Here is a 21,353-nt window from a genome sequence, read left to right on the forward strand (position 1 = left end):
CCATCTGTCCTCAGTCTGGTCCTGAATGTCTCCTCAGCGTCCGTCTGTCTGTCCTCAGTCTGGGCCTGAATGTCTCCTCAGCGTCCGTCTGTCTGTCCTCAGTCTGGGCCTGAATGTCTCCTCAGCGTCCGTCTGTCTCCGTTTTATCTTCTCTTCCATCACTTGTCTGTCTTTACCTCCAGACTTTGTTTTCCTACTGGTATTTTCTCTGAAAGCTGAAACATTACAGGTGATTTTATACAGATCACTGCTTTTATCCTTTTATTGGTTTTCAGCACTAAAGAACCAAGAAACTCTGAGAAAAGGTTGTTGAAAAGCATCAGTCAGGACGATACAAGAACATTTAAAGTTCCTGAAGGTCTCCTGGAGTGCAGTTAAATCCATCATTAAGAAATGGAAGGAAGATGGAACATGAATAAATTTGACTAGAGCAGGACGTCCTCAAGACCTGAGAGACTAGAGAGGGAGGCCACCAAGACTCCTATGACTCCTCTGAAGGAGAAAGAGACTAGAGAGGGAGGCCACCAAGACTCCTATGACTCCTCTGAAGGAGAAAGAGACTAGAGAGGGAGGCCACCAAGACTCCTATGACTCCTCTGAAGGAGAAAGAGACTAGAGAGCGAGGCCACCAAGACTTCTATGACTCCTCTGAAGGAGAAAGAGACTAGAGAGGGAGGCCACCAAGACTCCTATGACTCCTCTGAAGGAATTCCTAGAAATAATCTATTTTTACAAATTCTTGTCCTGAAAGCCAAAATAAATCAATTCAATTCTTTAATTTTTAGACTCTTAGATGAACAGAGTTGAAGGTTCTAGTGTTCACATCCAGCAGAACAACACAACTGTTAACACACACACTCCTACACACACAGACACAAATACACAAATACACCCACCCTCCTGCTGTCTGATAAATGGGGAGGGTTCTGATGAAACAGCAGAGAGAGGTTCCACAGAATCCGACTGGAACTGATAGACACACACACACACACACACACACACACACACACACACACACACACACACACACACACACACACACACACACACACACACCTCTGCATCATTACATCAGTCATGACAGACAAGTTCGTTTAAGTTCAGCAGCATCCTGACAGATTTATAAATTAAACAAAGATTTGAAGGGTCTTCCCTGTGGTTCATGTTTAGTCTGAAGTTCTGCAGCTCAGTGGAACCAGAACATCATGAAAAAGCAGAGAGAACTCAGAGATGTGACTCAGAGTGAAGGTTTATTCATCCCAGATGAATCTTCAGAACACGTTGTGGAAAACTGCTGTGATGTTAAAATGTTCCACAGGTTTCACCAGAAGACTGCAGATATCTAAAAAACACTGAAAACATCTCCAGAAGGAGGATGTTCTACAGCTCTACCATCTACTGAATGTTCTCCAGCTCTAACATCTACTGGATGTTCTCCAGCTGTATCAGCTACTAGATGTTCTGCAGCTCTATCAGCTACTAGATGTTCTGCAGCTCTATCATCTGCTGGATGTTCTACAACTCTACCATCTACTGGATGTTCTCCAGCTGTATCATCTACTAGATGTTCTGCAGCTCTAACATCTACTAGATGTTCTCCAGCCAGTAGGCAATTTTCAAGTAATTCTGGACAATTTTTGAATGATTCTGGGCAAGTTTTAGTCATTGTGGACAGAGTTTTGTCATTTAAGATAATGTTTCAAGTAAGTTTGGAAAAATTTACTTATTTTGGACAAGTTTTAAGCAGTTTTCAAATGGTTTCAGTCGTTTCAGACAAGTTTCTGAGTCATTCTGAACCAGTCGTGAGTCATTTTGAACCAGTCTTGAGTCATTTTGAACCGACTTTGCGTCATTTTGGACAGATTTTGAAGTGAATTTGACAGTTTTTAGTGCATGAAGACTCTTGTGTTCACTCTTGCATCCAACAGCAGAACATTTGGTGAGGAATTTAGTTTTGTTAGTTTAACTGTAAACAATAAACAAAAATAAATATAATTTGTATTTGTTTGTGTCTGTCTAATGCAGCCACACCTTCTGAAACACAAAAAAGATTTTTCCACAAATATTTCATGATCATATTTGAGATTGTGTCAAGTTTTAAAACTTTTTTCCACCCCTGTAGGTGCGCTGGGTGTCGCTGAGCAGTGTTGCATTCTGGGTAATTTCTGTTGGTGTAGTTCTGGAGAATCACAGAATCACAGAATCCCACCCTTCTGCTGTCTGATAAACAGGGAGGGTTCTGATGAAACAGCAGAGAGAGGTTCTGACTGAAACTGATAGACACACACACACGCACGCACACACGCACACACACACACACACGCACACACACACACCACTGTATTATTACATCACTCTGTTGTCATGGAAACGGCTTCATCTCACTCTCACTGAAGTTCTTTAACTTCAGCAGGAAAATGTGATCCGAGCGTTGGACGGGACAAATTCAGGAAACATGGAGACAAAAAAAAAACATCTACAGGATGAGGAGACGACATGAACACAAGGAGACACAAAACGACAAAATAAGACACACAACAGTCAACATGAGACACAAAACAGCCCAAATGAGACACAAAACAGCAAAAATGAGACATAAAACAACAGAAATGAAACAGAGAATGACAAAAATGAGAAACAAGACAGGAAAAATAAGACATAAAAGGACAACAGCAGGAGCAGGAGCAGACTTTGAGATCTCCACTGACGTAAACGTTTCAGTTTGAGTTCAGGAGGAAAGTTCAGGATCCGAAACATCAAGTTTTATCAGCAGCAGATTAATGCTGCAGCCTGAGATCCACCTGGACAGGAACAGGTGGGGGCAGGGTCTAAGTCCTGTAAGAGGATCAGCACACACACACACAGACACACACACAGAAACACAAAGACACACACACACACACACACACACACACACACACACACACACACACACACACACACAGAAACACAAAGACACACACACACACACACACACACACACACACACACACACACACACACACAGAGAGACACAAAGACACACACACACACACACACACACACACATACACACACAAAGAAACAAAGACACACACACACACACACACACACACACACACACACACACACACACACACACACACACACACACACACACACACACACACACACACACGGTGAGGCTCAGCAGATCAGGTCAGTCTCTCTGGTGAACTGAAGCATGCTGGGAGCCGTCGGCAACACGACGAACCCCAGGAACACGACTTACCTCTGAACCTGAGACACGGTAAATACACAACAACACACAACACTACACAACAATACACCACACTACACTACACTACACAATACACAACACTACACAACAACACTACACAATACACAACACTACACAACACCACACAACACTACACAACACTACACAATACACAACACTGCACAATACACAACACTACACAACACTACACAATACACAACACTACACAACAACAGACAACACTACACAATACACAACACTACACAACAACAGACAACACTACACAATACACAACACTACACAACAACACCACACAACAGTACACAACACTACACAACAATACACAACAATACACACTACACAATACACAACACTACACAACTCTACACAACACTATACAACAATACACAACACTACACAATACACTACACAATACTACACAATACACAACACTACACAACACTACACAACACTGCACAACACACAACACTACACAACAATACACAACACTACACAACACTACACATCACTACACAACACTTCACAGCAATACACAACAATACACAACAATACACAACATTACACAACAATACACACCAATACACAACAATACACATGAATAAACAACATTACACAAGAAACAACAATGCACAAAAATAAACAACAAAACATAGTACACAACAATACACAACAATACACAACACTACACAAGGTTACACCCTGTGTTTTTGTGTTCCACCTGTAGGAACCTGTATCTAGATAGAACTTCATTCCTTTGCTGCTTTTCAACATTCAGTCTAATCTATCTGAGTTTTGTACCAGAATTTACAAAAACAGCTTTTATCATTCTAAAATATTGTCTAATAATTAAAAATATAAAATGTAAAACAAAAGACTGAAGGAGTATTCTGGTCTAGAAGTCCTAAATGGATGATCTGAGGTCAGTGATTGGAGGATAAAGACTCCTGGATCTGAAGGTTCTGTCTCTGGTGGATCAGAACTCCTGGATAGAACGACACCATGAAGACTGAAGAACCAAGAAACTCTGAGAAAAGGTTGTTGAAAAGCATCAGTCAGGACGATACAAGAACATTTAAAGTTCCTGAAGATCTCCTGGAGTCCAGTTAAATCCATCATTAAGAAATGGAAGGAAGATGGAACATGAATAAATTTGACTAGAGCAGGACGTCCTCAAGACCTGAGAGACTAGAGAGGGAGGCCACCAAGACTCCCATGACTCCTCTGAAGGAGAAAAAGACTAGAGAGGGAGGCCACCAAGACTCCTATGACTCCTCTGAAGGAGAAAGAGACTAGAGAGGGAGGCCACCAAGACTCTTATGAGTCCTCTGAAGGAGAAAGAGACTAGTGAGGGAGGCCACCAAGACTCCTATGACTCCTCTGAAGGAGAAAGAGACTAGTGAGGGAGGCCACCAAGACTCCTATGACTCCTCTGAAGGAGAAAGAGACTAGAGAGGGAGGCCACCAAGACTTCTATGACTCATCTGAAGGAGAAAGAGACTAGAGAGGGAGGCAACCAAGACTCATATGATTCCTCTGAAGGAGTTCCAACTTCAGACTGTTCATCCAACAACTGCTGTCTGCTCTTCACCAGTCAAAGCTTCATGGAGACAAAGAGAAAGACTCTGATGGAAAAAGCTCCAATTAAATCTGGACTAAAGTTCACCAGAAGACATGTGGAGACTCTGAAGACACCTGGAAGAAGGTTCTGTGGTCTGAGGAGACCAGGATGAAGCTTTGTGACCATCAGACTACATGATATGTTTCACATCATCACAAACACACCATCCCCACTGTGAAGCACGGTGGTGGCGGCATCATGATGTGAAGCACGGTGAAGAAGGAGGTAAAACTTCAAATGTTCAGACTGATGGAGACCAACAGGATCCATGATGGACCTGAAGGTTCATCTACTAGATCCTGATTGATGGAGTCACTGATTTATGGTTTATATTTACTGACATTATTTTGGATGGATTTAATGTTGAAAATTAACAAATGAGGAAAACCTGCAGATGAATCATTCTGAGACGTAATGGAGATATCTGTACGTGTGTAACTGTGTGTGTGTGTGTGTATAGGAGTGTGTAGGTGTGTGTGTGTAGGTGTGTGTGTCGGTGTGTGTGTGTGTGTGACTGTGTGTGTGTGTGTGTATAGGAGTGTATAGGTGTGTGTGTGTGTGTGTGTGTGTGTGTGTGTGTGTGTGTGTGTGTGTCTCTGTGCGTGTGTGTGTGACTGTGTGTATATAGGAGTGTGTAGGTGTGTAGGTGTGTGTGCATGTGTGCGTGTGTGTGTAGGCGTGTGTAGGTGTGTGTGTGTGTAGGTGTGTGTGTGTGTGACTGTGTGTGTGTGTGTGTATAGGAGTGTATAGGTGTGTGTGTGTGTGTGTGTGTGTGTGTGTCTTGGTGCGTGTGTGTGTGACTGTGTGTGTATATAGGAGTGTGTAGGTGTGTAGGTGTGTGTGTGCATGTGTGCGTGTGTGTGTGTGTGTAGGCGTGTGTAACTGTGTGTGTGTAACTGTGTGTGTGACTGTGTGTGTGTGTGTAGGTGTTTGTTTGTGTGTGTGTGTGTATGTGTGTGTGCAGGTGTGTGTGTGTGTGTGTGTGTGTGTGTGCAGGTGTTATGGACGAAGTGGATCCGTCTCCTTTACGGCGTTTCGTCATTGCTAAGCGTTCGATCACCTCCATCTTTGATCAGCTGCTGGACTTTGTGAAAGATGGCTCCGCCTTCGTGGATGGTCAGACACACACACACACACACACACACACACACACAGACACACACACACACACACACACACACACACACACACACACACACACACACACACAGTTCAACTTATTCAGATATCTTTATGAAGCCAGTTATTAACTCAGTGAACCCGGACATGTGATTGGTTCAGCTGACAGAGGCGGAGCTAAAGGCGACCAATCACTTCACAACTCTGACCAGACCATAATATTAGAGGAATGATAACAGACTAATGACCAGGATCATTAATATCACTCCTCATCATTAGGACCACAGTAGCTCTGACTGTCATTATCAGTTACCATGGTGATGGTCCTGACACCTGGAGTCACCTGCTCAGGTGTGTGTGTGTTTGCTGTGATGTCAGAGGCGTGGCGGAGCGACGACCTGGCCCAGGTGGTGGTGGAGGAACAGAGTCTGGAGCTGCAGAGCTGCTTCACCAAACTGTCCACCATCAGGGAGGTTCTGCTGCGAAGACACATGAAGGTGGCCTTCTTCGGCAGGTGAGGACAACACCTGGAGACACTGCAAATACATGAAACGTCTCCATACCATAAAACGACACAAACGAGACACAAACAACAAAAACAAGGCACAAATGACAAAAACAAGATACAAAACGACAACAAAAGACATAAAACAACAAAAACAAAGCACAAAATGACAAAAATGATAAACAACAACAACAAGACATAAAACAACAAAAAAGAGACACAAAATGTCAAAAATGAGACACAAAATGACAAAAAAGAGACAAAATGACAAAAATGAGACACAGAATGTCAAAAATGAGAAACAAAATGACAAAAACGAGACACAAATGACAAAAACGAAACACAAAATGTCAAAAATGAGACACAAAAGACAAAATTGAGGCACAAAATGACAAAAACGAGACACAAAGCAACAAAAACGAAACACAAAACGTCAAAAATGAGACACAAAACTGAGATGACAAGAGAGACTGAGCAGAAAACCAATAAATAAATGCAGCATGACTCAGAAAGAGTGAACAGAGGAACATGGTGTTGGAGATCCATCCAGCATGGAGAAACATCTACAGATGATGAGCAGAGTAGAGAGGAAACGTCTGGAGATAGAAAAACATCTACAGGATGAGGAGATGGTAGGAGCTTCAGGAGAAACCAACTGGAGGCAGAACGTCCAGTTGGTTTCTCCTGAAGCTCCTACCATCACCAGGACCTGGATGACTGAGAACCTCTACAGAAGTCTGAGGAGACACCGTCAGCTCAGATAATAACTGTGCTGTCTGTCGGTCAGGACCAGTAACGGGAAGAGCACCGTGATCAACGCCATGCTCAGAGACCGGGTTCTGCCCAGCGGCATCGGCCACACCACCAACTGCTTCCTGAGCGTGGAGGGAACCGACGGAGATGAGGCCTTCCTCACCACCGAGGCGTCGGCCGACAGGAGCAGTGTCTCTGTAAGCCACTTTCTGAAACATTTCCTCCGGCGGGGGTGGGCGTGGCCGACTAACCGAACCTTCCTCTGCAGACGGTGAACCAGCTGGCTCACGCTCTCCACATGGACCCCACCCTGGACTCTGGCAGTTTGGTCAAGGTGTTCTGGCCTAAAAGCCGCTGCACCCTGCTGAGAGACGACCTGGTGCTCATGGACAGGTAACCCTCCACCAGATGTTGATGTGGAAACTAAGACTTTACCGTGTTAAAATGTCCAAAAAGCTTCTTTAAAGAGCTTCAAAAAGTCACCAGGAGAGTCAGAGAAACACCTAGGAGAAATTCTACGCAGCGACCAGAACTACAAGAAGTTCAGGATAGTAGACTGTAGATTCTTGGTAAAGTTCAGGATAATAGACTATAGATTCTTGGTAAAGTTCAGGATAATAGACTGTAGGGTCTTGGTAAAGTTCAGGATAGTAGACTGTAGGTTCTGTGTAAAGTTCAGGATAATAGACTGTAGATTCTTGGTAAAGTTCAGGATAATAGACTGTAGATTCTTGGTAAAGTTCAGGATAGTAGACTGTAGGTTCTTGGTAAAGTTCAGGATAATAGACTGTAGGTTCTTGGTAAAGTTCAGGATAGTAAACTGTAGGTTCTTGGTAAAGTTCAGGATAGTAGACTGTAGATTCTTGGTAAAGTTCAGGATAATAGACTGTAGATTCTTGGTAAAGTTCAGGATAATAGACTGTAGATTCTTGGTAAAGTTCAGGATAATAGACTGTAGGTTCTTGGTAAAGTTCAGGATAGTAAACTGTAGGTTCTTGGTAAAGTTCAGGATAATAGACTGTAGGTTCTTGGTAAAGTTCAGGATAATAGATTGTAGATTCTTGGTGAAGTTCAGGATAATAGACTGTAGGTTCTTGGTAAAGTTCAGGATAATAGACTGTAGATTCTTGGTAAAGTTCAGGATAATAGACTGTAGATTCTGGGTAAAGTTCGGGATAATAGACTGTAGGTTCTTGGTAAAGTTCAGGATAGTAGACTGTACATTCTTAGTAAAACACTCTTTTGAGTGTTTTGCAGCCCTGAACTTTACTAAGAATCTACAGTCTACATATCTACACCACTGTTCCAAAACTTGGGGTCATCCAGATAAATCCATGTTCTCCATGAAAACTCTGACTTTTATTCATGTGCTAACATAACTGCACAAGGGTTTTCTAATCATCAATGAGCCTTTCAACACCATTAGCTAACACAATGTAGCATTAGAACACAGGAGTGATGGTTGCTGGAAATGTTCCTCTGTACCTCTATGGAGATATTCCATTAAAAATCAGCCGTTTCCAGCTAGAATAGTCCTTTACCACATTAACAATGTCTACACTGGATTTATCATTCATTTAATGCTATCTGCATTGAAAATCAGGACATTTCTAAGTGACCTCAGACTGTTGAACGGTAGTGTGTTTGACTTTCTGATCTTCCTCCAATCTTCCAGACATCCTCACTGCTCCATGACCTTTCTTATTTCCTCCACAGACACACAAAACCGTCAGAACATCAGTGATTACTAGAATATTCATCATCATGTATTTCATGTTTTAACTCTACTCATCAGTTTAACAGCACTTATATCATCTTTTACTTTTAGCACGTCATACCTAAAACTATTCCACTACCGTTTCTCCCCACGTTTCTCTTTATGAAACTCAACCTGCAGGGTCTTAGTCTAAACCTCTTTTTCAGCGTGAGTGAGTTTTTAAGCCAACATTCAGATTGCTGCTGGCCCTTTTATGATGCAGCTCATCCACCAGATAGACCAGTAACCATGGTAACCATGGTCCTCTCTGACCTCCAGCCCGGGGACTGACGTCACTCTGGAGTTGGACACCTGGATCGATAAGTTTTGTCTGGACGCAGACGTCTTTGTTCTGGTGGGAAATGCCGAGTCGACGCTGATGAACACGGTGAGGATCGGCTGATCTGCCATCGACTGCTTGTGTCTGCAGGTCTGATGAGCTTCTCTGTGTCTGCAGGAGAAACTCTTCTTCCATAAAGTCAGCGAGAGAATCTCCAAACCCAACATCTTCATCCTCCACAACCGCTGGGACGCCTCGGTGATGGAGCCAGAGTACATCGAAGAGGTGGGTGACAGAAAGCATTGTTATCACCACGGCAACGGGCAAATTGTTGGAGCACAATCTCATTCTACCAGGAAAACAGACTATGTGTGAGATAGCTCCTGCGCATTCGCTGAATGAAGCGATAGGAGAAGGTATTTAGGTCTCATTAAACATGTTTATTTAAGAGCAGATTGAATATAGTACAGAGCTCTGGGTCCAAACTTCTATCTCTGACAACAACAGAGTTCTTGTCAGTTCACGAAGTCTGACACACTATTCTTCCCCGGACCCAGCCTTATATCTAGTTTCACAGGTGTAAGCATTCAGGGTGTGTCTTTCTTCTGGTTGGTTGTCTTCTGTGCATCTGACCCCCTCCTTTGCGTATGAGCAGCCATCTTGTTGTCCTGGTCAGGATGCTCCGAACCTCTCAGCCTCTTTCTGGGGGAGGATGAACCTCATGAGTTGTTCTTATCTGTGGAACAGAGTCTTCCAGCACAACCTTGAAACAGAGCCTCCATCATAACTTTTCACCTAGTACTTTTCCACTCTTGCATACCTCCCTTATTTAGTATTTTTCATCTTCATAGACAGTGTAAAACATTATCATAAACAGTGTAAAACATTAGAAATACGATTCAATAAAAGCAAGTAATTAAAATAAAACAGTTAGTATAGAAACTCCATTTGGAAATACCATAGAAATCCCACAAAATCTATCCATAAAGAGTTCCTCATCCAGCAGTTAACAGGCTGGAGCTTCTCTGGAGATTTTCCAGATTCCATCCTGGTTTCTGTTTGTTTCCCAGTTTGAATGATGAACTACTGGCTCAGGAGAACGGGACTAACTGACTGTGTTCGTTGAGCAGCAGCTCTTCAGGACGTTTGGAGTTCCGTATGAGTTTAAAGTTGGGTTGGAATCACGAGGTACTCCTGCAGCCCCACTGAGGTCCACAGCAACAGGTCAGATTACAGGAACTAACCTGAGACTGCTCCCCCTACTGGCCAGGTGAGGAAGCAGCACCTGGACCGCTGTGTCACGTTTCTGGCCGAAGAGCTGAAGGTGGTCGGGCTGGACGAGGCTGAAGGGAGGATCTTCTTCGTCTCCGCTAAAGAAGTCCTCAGCTCCAGGATGCAGCAGGCGCAGGGCATGCCTGAGACAGGTGAGATAGGTGAGATAGGTGAGACAGGTGATGTTTACTGATTATTGCGTTAACCTTTATATTAGCCACAACTATATAATGTTAGCCTAAACAAGTAACATTAACCTCTCCGTTAGTTCAAACAAGATATCAGCTGTAAACTCTGAGCACTTTGGGTTTCCTCCCAGATCCTTAGTGAGAACCTTCTTTCTTGTCTCTGATGATGTCGAAGCAGGATAATGTTAGCTGCTACACTAGCCCAAACAAGATAATGTTAGCTGCTAGATTAGCCCAAATAAGATAATGTTAGCCACTGCATTAGCCCAAACAAGATAAGGTTAGCTGCTGCATTAGTCCAAACAATATAATGTTAGCCGCTACATTAGCCCAAATAAGATAATGTTAGCTGCTACATTAGCTCAAACAAGATAATGTTAGCCACTGCATTAGCCCAAACAAGATGATGTTAGAAGCTAGATTAGCCCAGACAAGATAATGTTAGCCGCTGCATTAGCCCAAACAAGATAATGTTAGCCGCTACATTAGCCCTAACAAGATAATGTTAGCTGCTACATTAGCCCAAACAAGATAATGTTAGCTACTAGATTAGCCCAAACAAGATAATGTTAGCCGCTACATTAGCTCATACAAGATAATGTTAGCTGCTGCATTAGCCCAAACAAGATAATGTTAGCCGCTACATTACCCCAAATAAGATAATGCTAGCCACTGCATTAGCCCAACTAACATAATGTTAGCTGCTAGATTAGCCCAAACAAGATAATGTTCGCTGCTACATTAGCCCAAACAAGATAATGTTTGCCGTTACATTAGCCCAAACAAGATCATGTTAGCTTCTAGATTAGCCCAAACAAGATAATGTTTTCTGTTACATTAGCCCAAACAATATAATGTTAGCTGCTACATTAGCCCTAACAAGATCATGTTAGCCGCTACATTAGCCCAAATAAGATAATGTTAGCTGCTACATTAGCCCAAACAAGATAATGTTAGCCGCTGCATTAGTCCAAACAAGATAATGTTCGCCGCTGCTACATTAGCCCAAACAACATAATGTTAGCCGCTACATTATCCCAAACAAGATAATGTTAGCTGCTAGATTAGCCCAAACAAGATAATGTTAGCCACTACATTAGCCCAAACAAGATTATGTTAGCCGCTGCATTAGCCCAAACAAGATAATGTTAGCTGCTAGATTAGCCCAAACATGATAACGTTAGCCACTACATTAGCCCAAACAAGATAATGTTAGCCGCTACATCAGCTGGCAGTCGACCTGCAGCTCCCAATTTTTCTCAGCCGAACCTGAACATTGGAACATTCTGCTTCTTCCTGCAGGTGGTGCTCTGGCTGAAGGTTTCCACGAGAGGCTGAGAGAGTTCCAGAGGTTTGAGAGAACATTCGAGGTACAAAAACACAAAAAATATGATGTTTTCCTGTTTGCAAAGTTTCTCAATGAAGAACTAAAATATGATCAAAACTAACCAAACAGCCGTGACACCAAGGTTAGCACTCGGTACATATATATATATATATATATATATATATATATATATATATATATATATATATATATATATACATATATATATATATATATATATATATATATATATATATATATATATATATATGTATATATATATATATATATATATATATATATATATAAACTGTGTAAACGTGAATATGCAGGGCTGTGTAATTTTATCTGATTCCATTTTGTTGTTTTTCACAGTAACAGGGGTGTCAAACTCATTTTAGTCTAGGGGCCAGTAATAACCTATAAATAACCACAACTCCAACTTTTCCCCTTTGTTTTAGTTAAAAAAAAGTACATTCTGAAAATGTTCACATTTAATGAAGTATCTTTTTACAAAACATTATAAAGCTGAAATTTCTTAAGAAAAATAAGTTCAGTTTCAACAGTAGCCTATTATGCCTCAGTTCATCATTTACACATGCATTGTAACTGCCAGATAACAGTTTATCTACAAAACCACAAAACATTCAGTCACAGCTATCTGAAATTGAACAATTTACGTGTAGAAATTATTTTAAATTTACAGTTTTACAAATTTACCATTTACAGTTAATGTTGTTGTAATTTTTATCCTTTGTAAATTCGTCCCGTGGGCCGAAATGGACCGTCTGGTAGGCCGGTTTTGGCCCACAGGCCGTATGTTTGACATTGCTGGTAAAAATAATCAGAGAAGATGAGCCGAGTACATGACGTGATCAAGTACGCTGGTGTTCCAACTGCACATTAACGATGCATTCTCACGTTCTCGGGAGTCCGTACTTCCGAGTCCGAACGACCAACACAATTTCAGTATTGTTGTGTGCTGCAAAAAAACAGGCCGACGTTAAAACAATAGTTCAGCTAATTAGTTCCGCGAAGACGGACCTTTTCCTCCCAGTCGCCAGCGCCCCCTCTGTCATACCTCTGCATCCCCCCAGGGGGGTGTGCCCCACTATTTGAGAAACACTGGTCTAAACAAATAACATTAGTAGCTACGTTAGCCAAAAGAGCTAATGTTAGCCTCTACATGAGTCTAAAGAAGCTCCTGTTAGCATTGCTCTGAGGCTACACCAGATGTTAGCCGACCCAAGCTAACGTTAGCCTGACTGTAATAACACCCCTCTATCTCTACCCCTCTACCTCTTCTCCTCTACCTCCATCCCTCTATCTCTACCTCTCTACCTCTTCTGTCCCTCTCAACCCGCCCGGCCAGCAGCAGATGGGTCCCCCCACATTAGAGCCGGGTTCTGCTCGAGGTTTTTTTCCCTGTTAAAAGGGTGTTTTCCTTGCCAGTGTCTCCTTAGGGCTGCTCTGGGGGTTCAGGCATATGGGTTCTGTAAAGTGTCTCGAGACAATTTGACTGTAATTGGTGCTATATAAAAAAAATTGAATTGAATTGAATTGAATTGAAGTTGTTTGTTTGTGCAGGAGTTCATCTCTCAGTCTGCGGTGAAGACCAAGTTTGAGCAGCACACGGTCCGAGCCTGGCAGATCACTGAGGCCGTCAGAGCTGTGATGGATGCCATCAACATCGCCGCCGCCGACAGGAAGTGAGCAAAATACTTCACTGTTTCCCACATTCTGCTTTTCACCTCCTCCTCCTTTGATGTGTCTTTTAGCCCTAACAGAACAGTAAGTTACTCTGTCGTCCAGATTAAAGCCAGTCAACGTCTTTCAGCAGAACCCCGCAGGAACATGACACACCTGTTTCATCTCTCCTCTGACCTGCAGGATCTGCTGCCTGGAGGACCGGGAGGAGCAGAGGGATCGGCTGGACTTCGTCCGAGGACAGATTAACCGTCTGAGTGACAGCATCAAGGAGAAGATCAAGACTCTGACGGATGAAGTCGCTGCCAAGGTAAAGGAGGAGATTTAAAGTCTCATCTGGTTCAGACGCCTGCTGCTCATCCTTCTCCTCATCTTGTAACAGGACCGACAGGAAGTACAGCTGAGAGTCATATGAGATGGTTCTGAACCAGCTGGACCCACCCTAACTCTAAACCTAAACCTAATCCTAAACCTAAACCTAATCCTAAACCCAACCCCAACCCCAACCCTAACCCTAACCAGAATCATGAAACTGATTCTACACTGAAGCAAGGACCTCTAAAGTCAGCAGCTCTGGCTGAAGGTCCTCCGAGCTTCTGCTGAAGTTCTGACATTAGAATGACTTGAAAGGCTGTAAGGATCGAGGTCAACAAAAAATCCATGAAACTGAAGATTTTAAATTCTTCATATGTAGGATTTCAACTTTTATTAGCCCCTAAGTTAGCAGCTCCATTAGCCTAAACAAGTAGCGTTAGTTGCTACATTAGCCAAAAGAGGACAATGTTAGTTGCTGTGTTAGCCTAAACAAGTAGCATTAGTCACAACATTAGCAAAAACACGATCATGTTAGCAGCTACATTAGCCTAAAAAAGTACCATTAATCACTACATTAGCAAAAACATGATCATGTTAGCAGCTACAGTCGCCGAACAACACAATGTTAAGCACTGTGCTAGCCTAATGTTAGCCTCTACATGAGCCTAAATAAGATTGTATATTAGCCTAAACAGAACTACGTTTATAACTACATTAGCCTAAACAAAGTCATTACAGTACTTTTAATAGTAGCACCGTTTGGTAATGTAGTCTGAGCTGATAAATTAGTTGCATTAGCCTAAGCAAGTAAGGTTAGCTTCTACATTAGCCAAAAGATGAGAACATTGCACACTATGTTAATCTAACAAGATAGCATTAGTCTCTACATTAGCCTAAACAAGTTGTGTTAGCCACAATGCTAACCTAGAGAAGATAATGTTAGTTGCTAGATTCGTATAATCACGTTTTGTTAGCTAGTGTGCTAACACAAACAAGATCATGTTTGTTGGTACATTAGCCTAAAAAGTAACATAAGCTCCTACTTTAGCCTTAGCAAATGCTAACTTCTATATTAGCCAAAACAAGCTAACATCTGCAGTCAGGAAAGGCTCTGCTGCTGTGACCAGTGAATCCAGGTGTGCTGACCAGCAGGTTTCTGTCGTCAGGTTGCGTTGGCGCTCTCGGATCAGATCCGGTCTCTTCCGGTTCTCGTGGAGGAGTTCAGAGCCGACTTCAACCCGACGCAAGATAATCTGCAGCTCTACAAAACTGTGAGTCCAGCTGCAAAATTGCTGAATACCTCCTGAGATCTTATCAGGTGTCTCTGTGGAGGTACCAGAGCACACCTGAACACACCTAAAAACACCTGAACACACCTGAACACACCTAAACACACCAGAACACACCTGAACACACCTAAAAACACCTGAACACACCTGAACACACCTAAACACACCAGAACACACCTGAACACACCAGAACACACCTGAACACACCCGAACACACCTAAACACACCTGAACACACCTAAACACACCTGAACACACCTAAACACTCCTGAACACACCTAAACACACCTGAACACACCTGAACACACCTAAACACACCAGAACACACTTAAACACACCTGAACACACTTAAACACACCTAAACACACCAGAACACACCCAAACAAACCAGAACACACCTAAACACACCAGAACACACTTAAACACACCTAAACACACCAGAACACACCCAAACAAACCAGAACACACCTAAACACACCAGAACACACCCAAACACACCTAAACATACCTGAACACACTTAAACACACCTAAACACACCAGAACACACCTAAACACACCAGAACACACTTAAACACACCAGAACACACCTAAACACACCAGAACACACCCAAACACACCAGAACACACCTAAACACACCAGAACACACCTGAACACACTTAAACACACCTAAACACACCTAAACACACCAGAACACACCTAAACACACCAGAACACACCAGAACACACCAGAACACACCTAAACACACAAACACACCAGAACACACCTAAACACACTTAAACACACCAGAACACACCTGAACACACTTAAACACACCTAAACGCACAAACACACCAGAACACACCTAAACACACAAACACACCAGAACACACCTGAACACACTAAAACAGGACCAGTAACAGCAGCAGTCTCTACGTTATCGTAACACTTAGAGTGAATGGCTAGATATAAGGTTCTAATATTTTATCTGGATGCTGGGTGTCAGGACCGACCAACATGTATAAAACCTTTAGTCACAGATTTTATTTTAACTCTAGTTTGTTGCAGGAACACGTGTGGCGTTAAACCAGATGATTAGTTTGATGTCTGTGATAAATGTTGCTTCTATAACTTCTGGTTCTTCTGTGTCCAGAAGCTGCAGCAGCACGTGGAGGATCGGCTGGTCGGCTGTTTGGCTCATCGCTGTTCGGTCGGAGCCCTCGGAGACGTCAGAGACGCCCAGAGACACATGATCGGTAAGAAGTCCGTCCTCTTTCATCCCCCCTGTGGAGCCGTCTGATGGCAGTCTAAAAGCAGTCTGAAACCAGTCTGAAACTAGTCAGAAACCAGTCTAAAACCAGTCTGAAACCAGTCTGAAACCAGTCTAAAACCAGTCTGAAACCAGTTCAGAACCAGTCCAGAACTAGTCTGAAACCAGTCCAGAACCAGTCTGAAATCAGTCCAGAACCAGTCTGAAACAGTTTGAAAACAGCCCAGAACCAGTCTGAAATCAGTCCAGAACCAGTCCAAAACCAGTCTGAAATCAGTCCAGAACCAGTCTGAAACCAGTGTGAACCAGCAGCAGATGTTCTGTGGTTGTCCTCTGCAGACAGTGTCCATCCTCTGCTGTCCACCTCGGTCCAGGAGCAGCTGTCCTCTCCGTCCTCCTGCTTCCAGCTGACCTACGACCTCGGCCTGGCGGCGCTCTGTGCTGACTTCAGGGAGAACATCGACTTCCAGTTTTCTCTGGGCTGGACGGCGCTCGTCACGCGCTTCATTGGAGTCGCCAACGCCAGGCGGGCCCTGAGCGGCTCCGACGGCCGACTGCAGGTGATATAAAGGTTCTGGTTCCTCCTGCTGGTTGGAACCTTCTGATGGTCCTTCTGAGTGTTTTACCACAGAGCTACCTGGAATATAAACTGTAGAAAGTGCTGCTGCTAGAAATGATGCGGGACAGGAGTGCTGGTTAGCATCGGTTACCATGGCGACCCAACAGGTGAAAACAGCCTTGGACTTTAACCCTCAGGACCAGAACCAGAATCGATCGCATTAAACCGTCACTTCTTCTGAGTGCAGATTATTTCACAGTCGTAACCATGGAAACACTTTTCTCTCTGCAGGATGGCTCCACCTTCAAGGATGAGATGGTGGTTTCCATAGCAACCCGTCTGGTCTCCGTCACCTCCCGGGCGTCCATGACGGTGCTGGTGGTTGGTGGAGTGGTGCGTCCAATCACGTTATTGTTTCAGACAGAAAACAGACAAACAGGAAGTCCATAGTTTGTTGTTTACCTTGTAAACAGACTTGAAGCAGTGAAGTCCAGCAGCAGGTGTGTTTGTGTTGCAGGTGTGTTTGTGTTGCAGGTGTGTTTGTGTTGCAGGTGTGTTTGTGTTGCAGGTGTGGCGTTCGGTTGGCTGGCGTCTCATCGCTCTGTCCTTCTCTCTGTACGGAGTCCTCTACCTGTACGAGAGACTCACCTGGACCGACGCCAGCAGGGAGCGCGCTCTGAAGCGGCAGTTTGTGGAACACGCCGCCCGCCGCCTCAGAACCGTCGTCCCCGTCACAAGCTCCGCCTGCGGCCAGCAGGTGTACAAGTAAGGGCCCGCCTCCAGCAGTCACCTGGACAGGGAGGAAACACCTGAACAGTCTGCTGTGGTTGTTTGTTTGTTTCTGTCTTTGTTTATATCCTTATTTGATAGTTGTGCTTATTTAGCTGTTTGTTTACTTACATGTTTGTTTGTTTGTCAGGGAGCTGTCTGCGACCTTCAGCCGTCTGACCCAGAGAGTGGACCTGAGCGAAGCCGAGTTGGAGGGAACCATCCGCCAGCTGTGCTTCAGGATCCAGAGACTGGAGAACGTCCAGAGGAGGTCCAAGGCCTTCAGGTCAGAGGCTGCTGGTTTCACACCTCCTCACCTCCCAACCGGGTGGAGTTAACCTAACTCACCTCCTAGATGGGCAGAGTTCGATTCAATTCAATTCAGTTTTATTTATATAGCGCCAATTACAGGTCAGATTGTCTCAAGACACTTTCCAGAACCCATATGAACCCCCAGAGCAGCCCTAAGGAGACAGTGGCAGAAAAACACCCTTTAACAGGAAGAAACCTGGAGCAGAACCTGGATCTTTATGTGGGGGAACCCATCTGCTGCTGGAAGGAGGGTTGAGAGGGACAGAAGAGGTAGAGAGGTAGAGAGATAGAGGGGTGGTGGGGGAGGGATGGGAGAAGAGGGGGGTGGGGAACCAACCACCGGAGTTAATCTAACTCAACTCCCAGCCAGGTGGAGTTAACCTAACTCACGTTCTAGATGGGTGGAGTTAACCTAACTCATCTTCTAGATGGGTGGAGTTAACCTAAGTCACCTTAAACTCTTGTCAGATGTTTTCTTCTTGTCTGTATTTCTTTATTTTCTTTACATTTTAAACGTGTTTTATTGATTTCAAGTATTTTTTTTTTACTTGTATGAAAGATGCTGCATCAGTAAAGTGTCAGATTTATTTGTTTTGAGGGAAAATAGATGAAACTCTGATAACAAGGCGTTGAGTAGAATCAGGATCAGCTGAACGTTGATGTTCTCTGCAGCTCTTTAAACTCTGGCTCAACATTTGTTTCAGGAACCGAGCGACGGAGCTGGAGACGCAGCTGGAGGCCTTCTCTGTTCACTACCTGCAGGGAAACTGAAGGAGAAGAACTGCTGAGAGTCTGACTCACCTGTCTGGATGAAGACCTCTCTGCTGCAGATGTCCAGATGTTTCTCCTCCTGATTCTCTCTGCACATGTAGAATTATCTCTGATCGCTAAAATTAATAAAGAAAACCGTTTTAAATTCACCACAGCTGCTTCTCCAGGACTTAAAGAAACTGGTTCCTGTTTGATGCCAACAGTCGGAGCAGAACTTCAGTCTAGACAGAGTCGGTCCAGATTATGTGGTGATGGGAGACGTTTACAGATCCAGTCTGAAACCAGTCTGAAACATGTCCAAAACCAGCCTGAAACCAATCCAAAACCAGTCCGAAACCTGTCTGAAACCAGTCCAAAACCAATCTGAAACCAGTCCAAAACCAGTCCGAAACCAGTCTGTAACCAGTCCGAAACCAGTCTGAAACCAGTCCGAAACCAGTCTGAAACATGTCCAAAATGAGCCTGAAACCAATCCAAAACCAGTCCGAAACCAGTCTGTAACCAGTCCAAAACCAGTCCGAAACCAGGCCAAAACCAGTCTAAAACCAGTCTGAATCCAGTCTGAAACCAGTCCAAAACCAGTCAGAGACCAGTCTGAAACCAATCCAAAACCAGTCTAAAACCAGTCCAAAACCAATCTTAAACCAAGCCAATCCCAAACTAGTGTGAGCCCAGTTTGAAACCAGTTTAAACTGGTTTAAATCAGTTTAAAGCCAGTTTAAAGACAGATTAAACCAGTTTAAACGGATTTAAACCGGTCTGAACTGCTACAGACTCACCAGGGCCCTGATATCCGACATGTTGGAATTTTACCAGAGGAAGTTTTAAGATGGAAGTTCCTGTTTTCATCGCAGACAGAGAGAGAGTCTTCTTCCTGAAGGGGGCAGAGCCAGCAGCAATTAAAGCTATAGACTCTGGAACAGGTTCTGAGGGCTGGTTGAAAGTTCTGAGGTTTGTAGATGAGTCCATCTGAGATCGTCTCCTTCTCTGTTCGTCTCGATGTTTCGTCTTTAAATCAGGAAGCTGCTGGTTCTCTTCATGAACTTTTGTGAATTTCTGAAAGTGAAAGTGGATTTTTGTGGCGCTGCTGAACTGAAACATTCTGTGAAAAAGACCATTTTCATCCTTCAGCTTTGAAGAGACATCTTTAGGGAATATTTTTAACTGTAATTTACTAAAGAATTTGCTGTTATGTTGCATAGTTCCCATTAAATTACAGATAACATCTGATAAAATCACAGAAGAAAGCATTAATTTATATGATGACTGTAAATAATGTCATCAGAAATCTGTATTTTTACAAATAGTAACTGATTCTTTTCAGTGTGACTGTAAAATGTGTTTTACTGTGTTTAAATCAGCACAAATATAATTATTGTTCAGATATTTGCAGTTATTTACGCAGTTTTTGCAGTTTTTGAATGCAGTATTTCTCTGTTTTTAATGTGTTTTTCAGACACCTTGCTGCCAGAGAATAGCTTAGTTCTGATTTAAAACAGAAAAAAGATTCTTTATCTGGTGCAGAAACGTCCTTCGGTTCATCAAACACTCCATCCTGGTCTCTGACTGGACACTGGAGAGATCATGTGACCTGTGGCTTCACAGCTGTTGGTCAGTTTGAGCAGGTGAAGCTCAGGTGCAGAACCAGAGGAGGTAACACCTTAAAGTACTACCAATAGTCTGTCAGAGTACTACTAATATTCATTTAGCGTACTACTAATATTTAGTCAGAGTACTCCACTCCAGGTAAAAATCCTGCATTCATGTCTGTATTTCAGTAAAACTTCTAGTGCAGTAAAATGTTTGTTGTCAGATGTTTTAAATTCCTGTCTGCTACACATTTTAATAGATCATCAAGACTTTACAGATCACTGAAAGAATGATATTAATAAAATATATGAAAATATTAAAAACAAAATATCTGAAAATATTAAAATGTCTAAAAAATAATAACAATAAAATATCTGAAAATATTAAAAATAAAATATCTGAAAATATTAAAATGTCTGATTATTTCATGTTACTATCCCTTATTAATCCCACAAGGGGAAATTTTGATTTTCACAAATCTCCCCAACTGGGGGAGTCAGAGCGATGGGTCAGCCACGGTACAGCGCCCCCTGGAGCAGGAAGGGTTAAGGGCCTTGCTCAAGGGCCCAACAGTGGCCACATCGGGGCTTGAACCTCTGACCTTCTGATCAGTAGTCCAGAGACTTAACCGTTGCACCACCACTGCCCCCTAACCAACCACAATCCAGCGACATTCGCTGGATTGTGGTTCTTTTTTTCTGAATGTTCTTAAAGAAA

At 43.2% G+C, this 21,353-nt stretch overlaps 1 protein-coding gene across 4 annotated transcripts; it reads left to right on the forward strand.

Moving 5' to 3' along the window:
- The first annotated feature begins 3,068 nt into the window (after nucleotides 1-3,068).
- Nucleotides 3,069-19,195, forward strand: LOC129349790 (mitofusin-1-like). 4 transcript variants are annotated; one of them, XM_055014099.1, is made up of 18 exons: nucleotides 3,077-3,268; nucleotides 5,338-5,993; nucleotides 6,375-6,510; nucleotides 7,289-7,451; nucleotides 7,523-7,647; nucleotides 9,290-9,398; nucleotides 9,468-9,575; nucleotides 10,561-10,714; nucleotides 12,053-12,120; nucleotides 13,665-13,786; nucleotides 13,968-14,094; nucleotides 15,266-15,370; nucleotides 16,520-16,622; nucleotides 16,976-17,196; nucleotides 17,487-17,588; nucleotides 17,764-17,960; nucleotides 18,115-18,249; nucleotides 18,980-19,195. In XM_055014099.1, exons 2-18 carry the CDS (start codon nucleotides 5,828-5,830, stop codon nucleotides 19,044-19,046), a joined length of 2,208 nt encoding a protein of 735 aa, XP_054870074.1. In that variant the 5' UTR covers nucleotides 3,077-3,268; nucleotides 5,338-5,827; the 3' UTR covers nucleotides 19,047-19,195. The 4 variants fall into 4 exon arrangements, with proteins under 4 accessions (XP_054870076.1, XP_054870074.1, XP_054870077.1 ...); XM_055014102.1 differs by lacking the exon at nucleotides 5,338-5,993 and having other exon boundaries at nucleotides 3,078-3,268; XM_055014100.1 differs by lacking the exon at nucleotides 3,077-3,268 and having other exon boundaries at nucleotides 3,275-5,993.
- Nucleotides 19,196-21,353: the final 2,158 nt, after the last annotated feature.

This window comes from Amphiprion ocellaris, chromosome 10 (genome assembly GCF_022539595.1).
Source record: "Amphiprion ocellaris isolate individual 3 ecotype Okinawa chromosome 10, ASM2253959v1, whole genome shotgun sequence".
Taxonomy (NCBI): domain Eukaryota; kingdom Metazoa; phylum Chordata; class Actinopteri; family Pomacentridae; genus Amphiprion; species Amphiprion ocellaris.

What these genes read in the sequence shown, in the direction of transcription:
- LOC129349790 (XM_055014099.1), top strand. Translation starts at nt 5,828, where the DNA reads ATGTGTGTGTGCAGGTGTGTGTGTGTGTGTGTGTGTGTGTGTGCAGGT. An exon ending in CCGACAGGAGCAGTGTCTCT is followed by an intron (nt 7,452 to 7,522) that starts GTAAGCCACTTT and finishes CTTCCTCTGCAG; the next exon opens with ACGGTGAACCAGCTGGCTCA. An exon ending in AGCCAGAGTACATCGAAGAG is followed by an intron (nt 9,576 to 10,560) that starts GTGGGTGACAGA and finishes CCTACTGGCCAG; the next exon opens with GTGAGGAAGCAGCACCTGGA.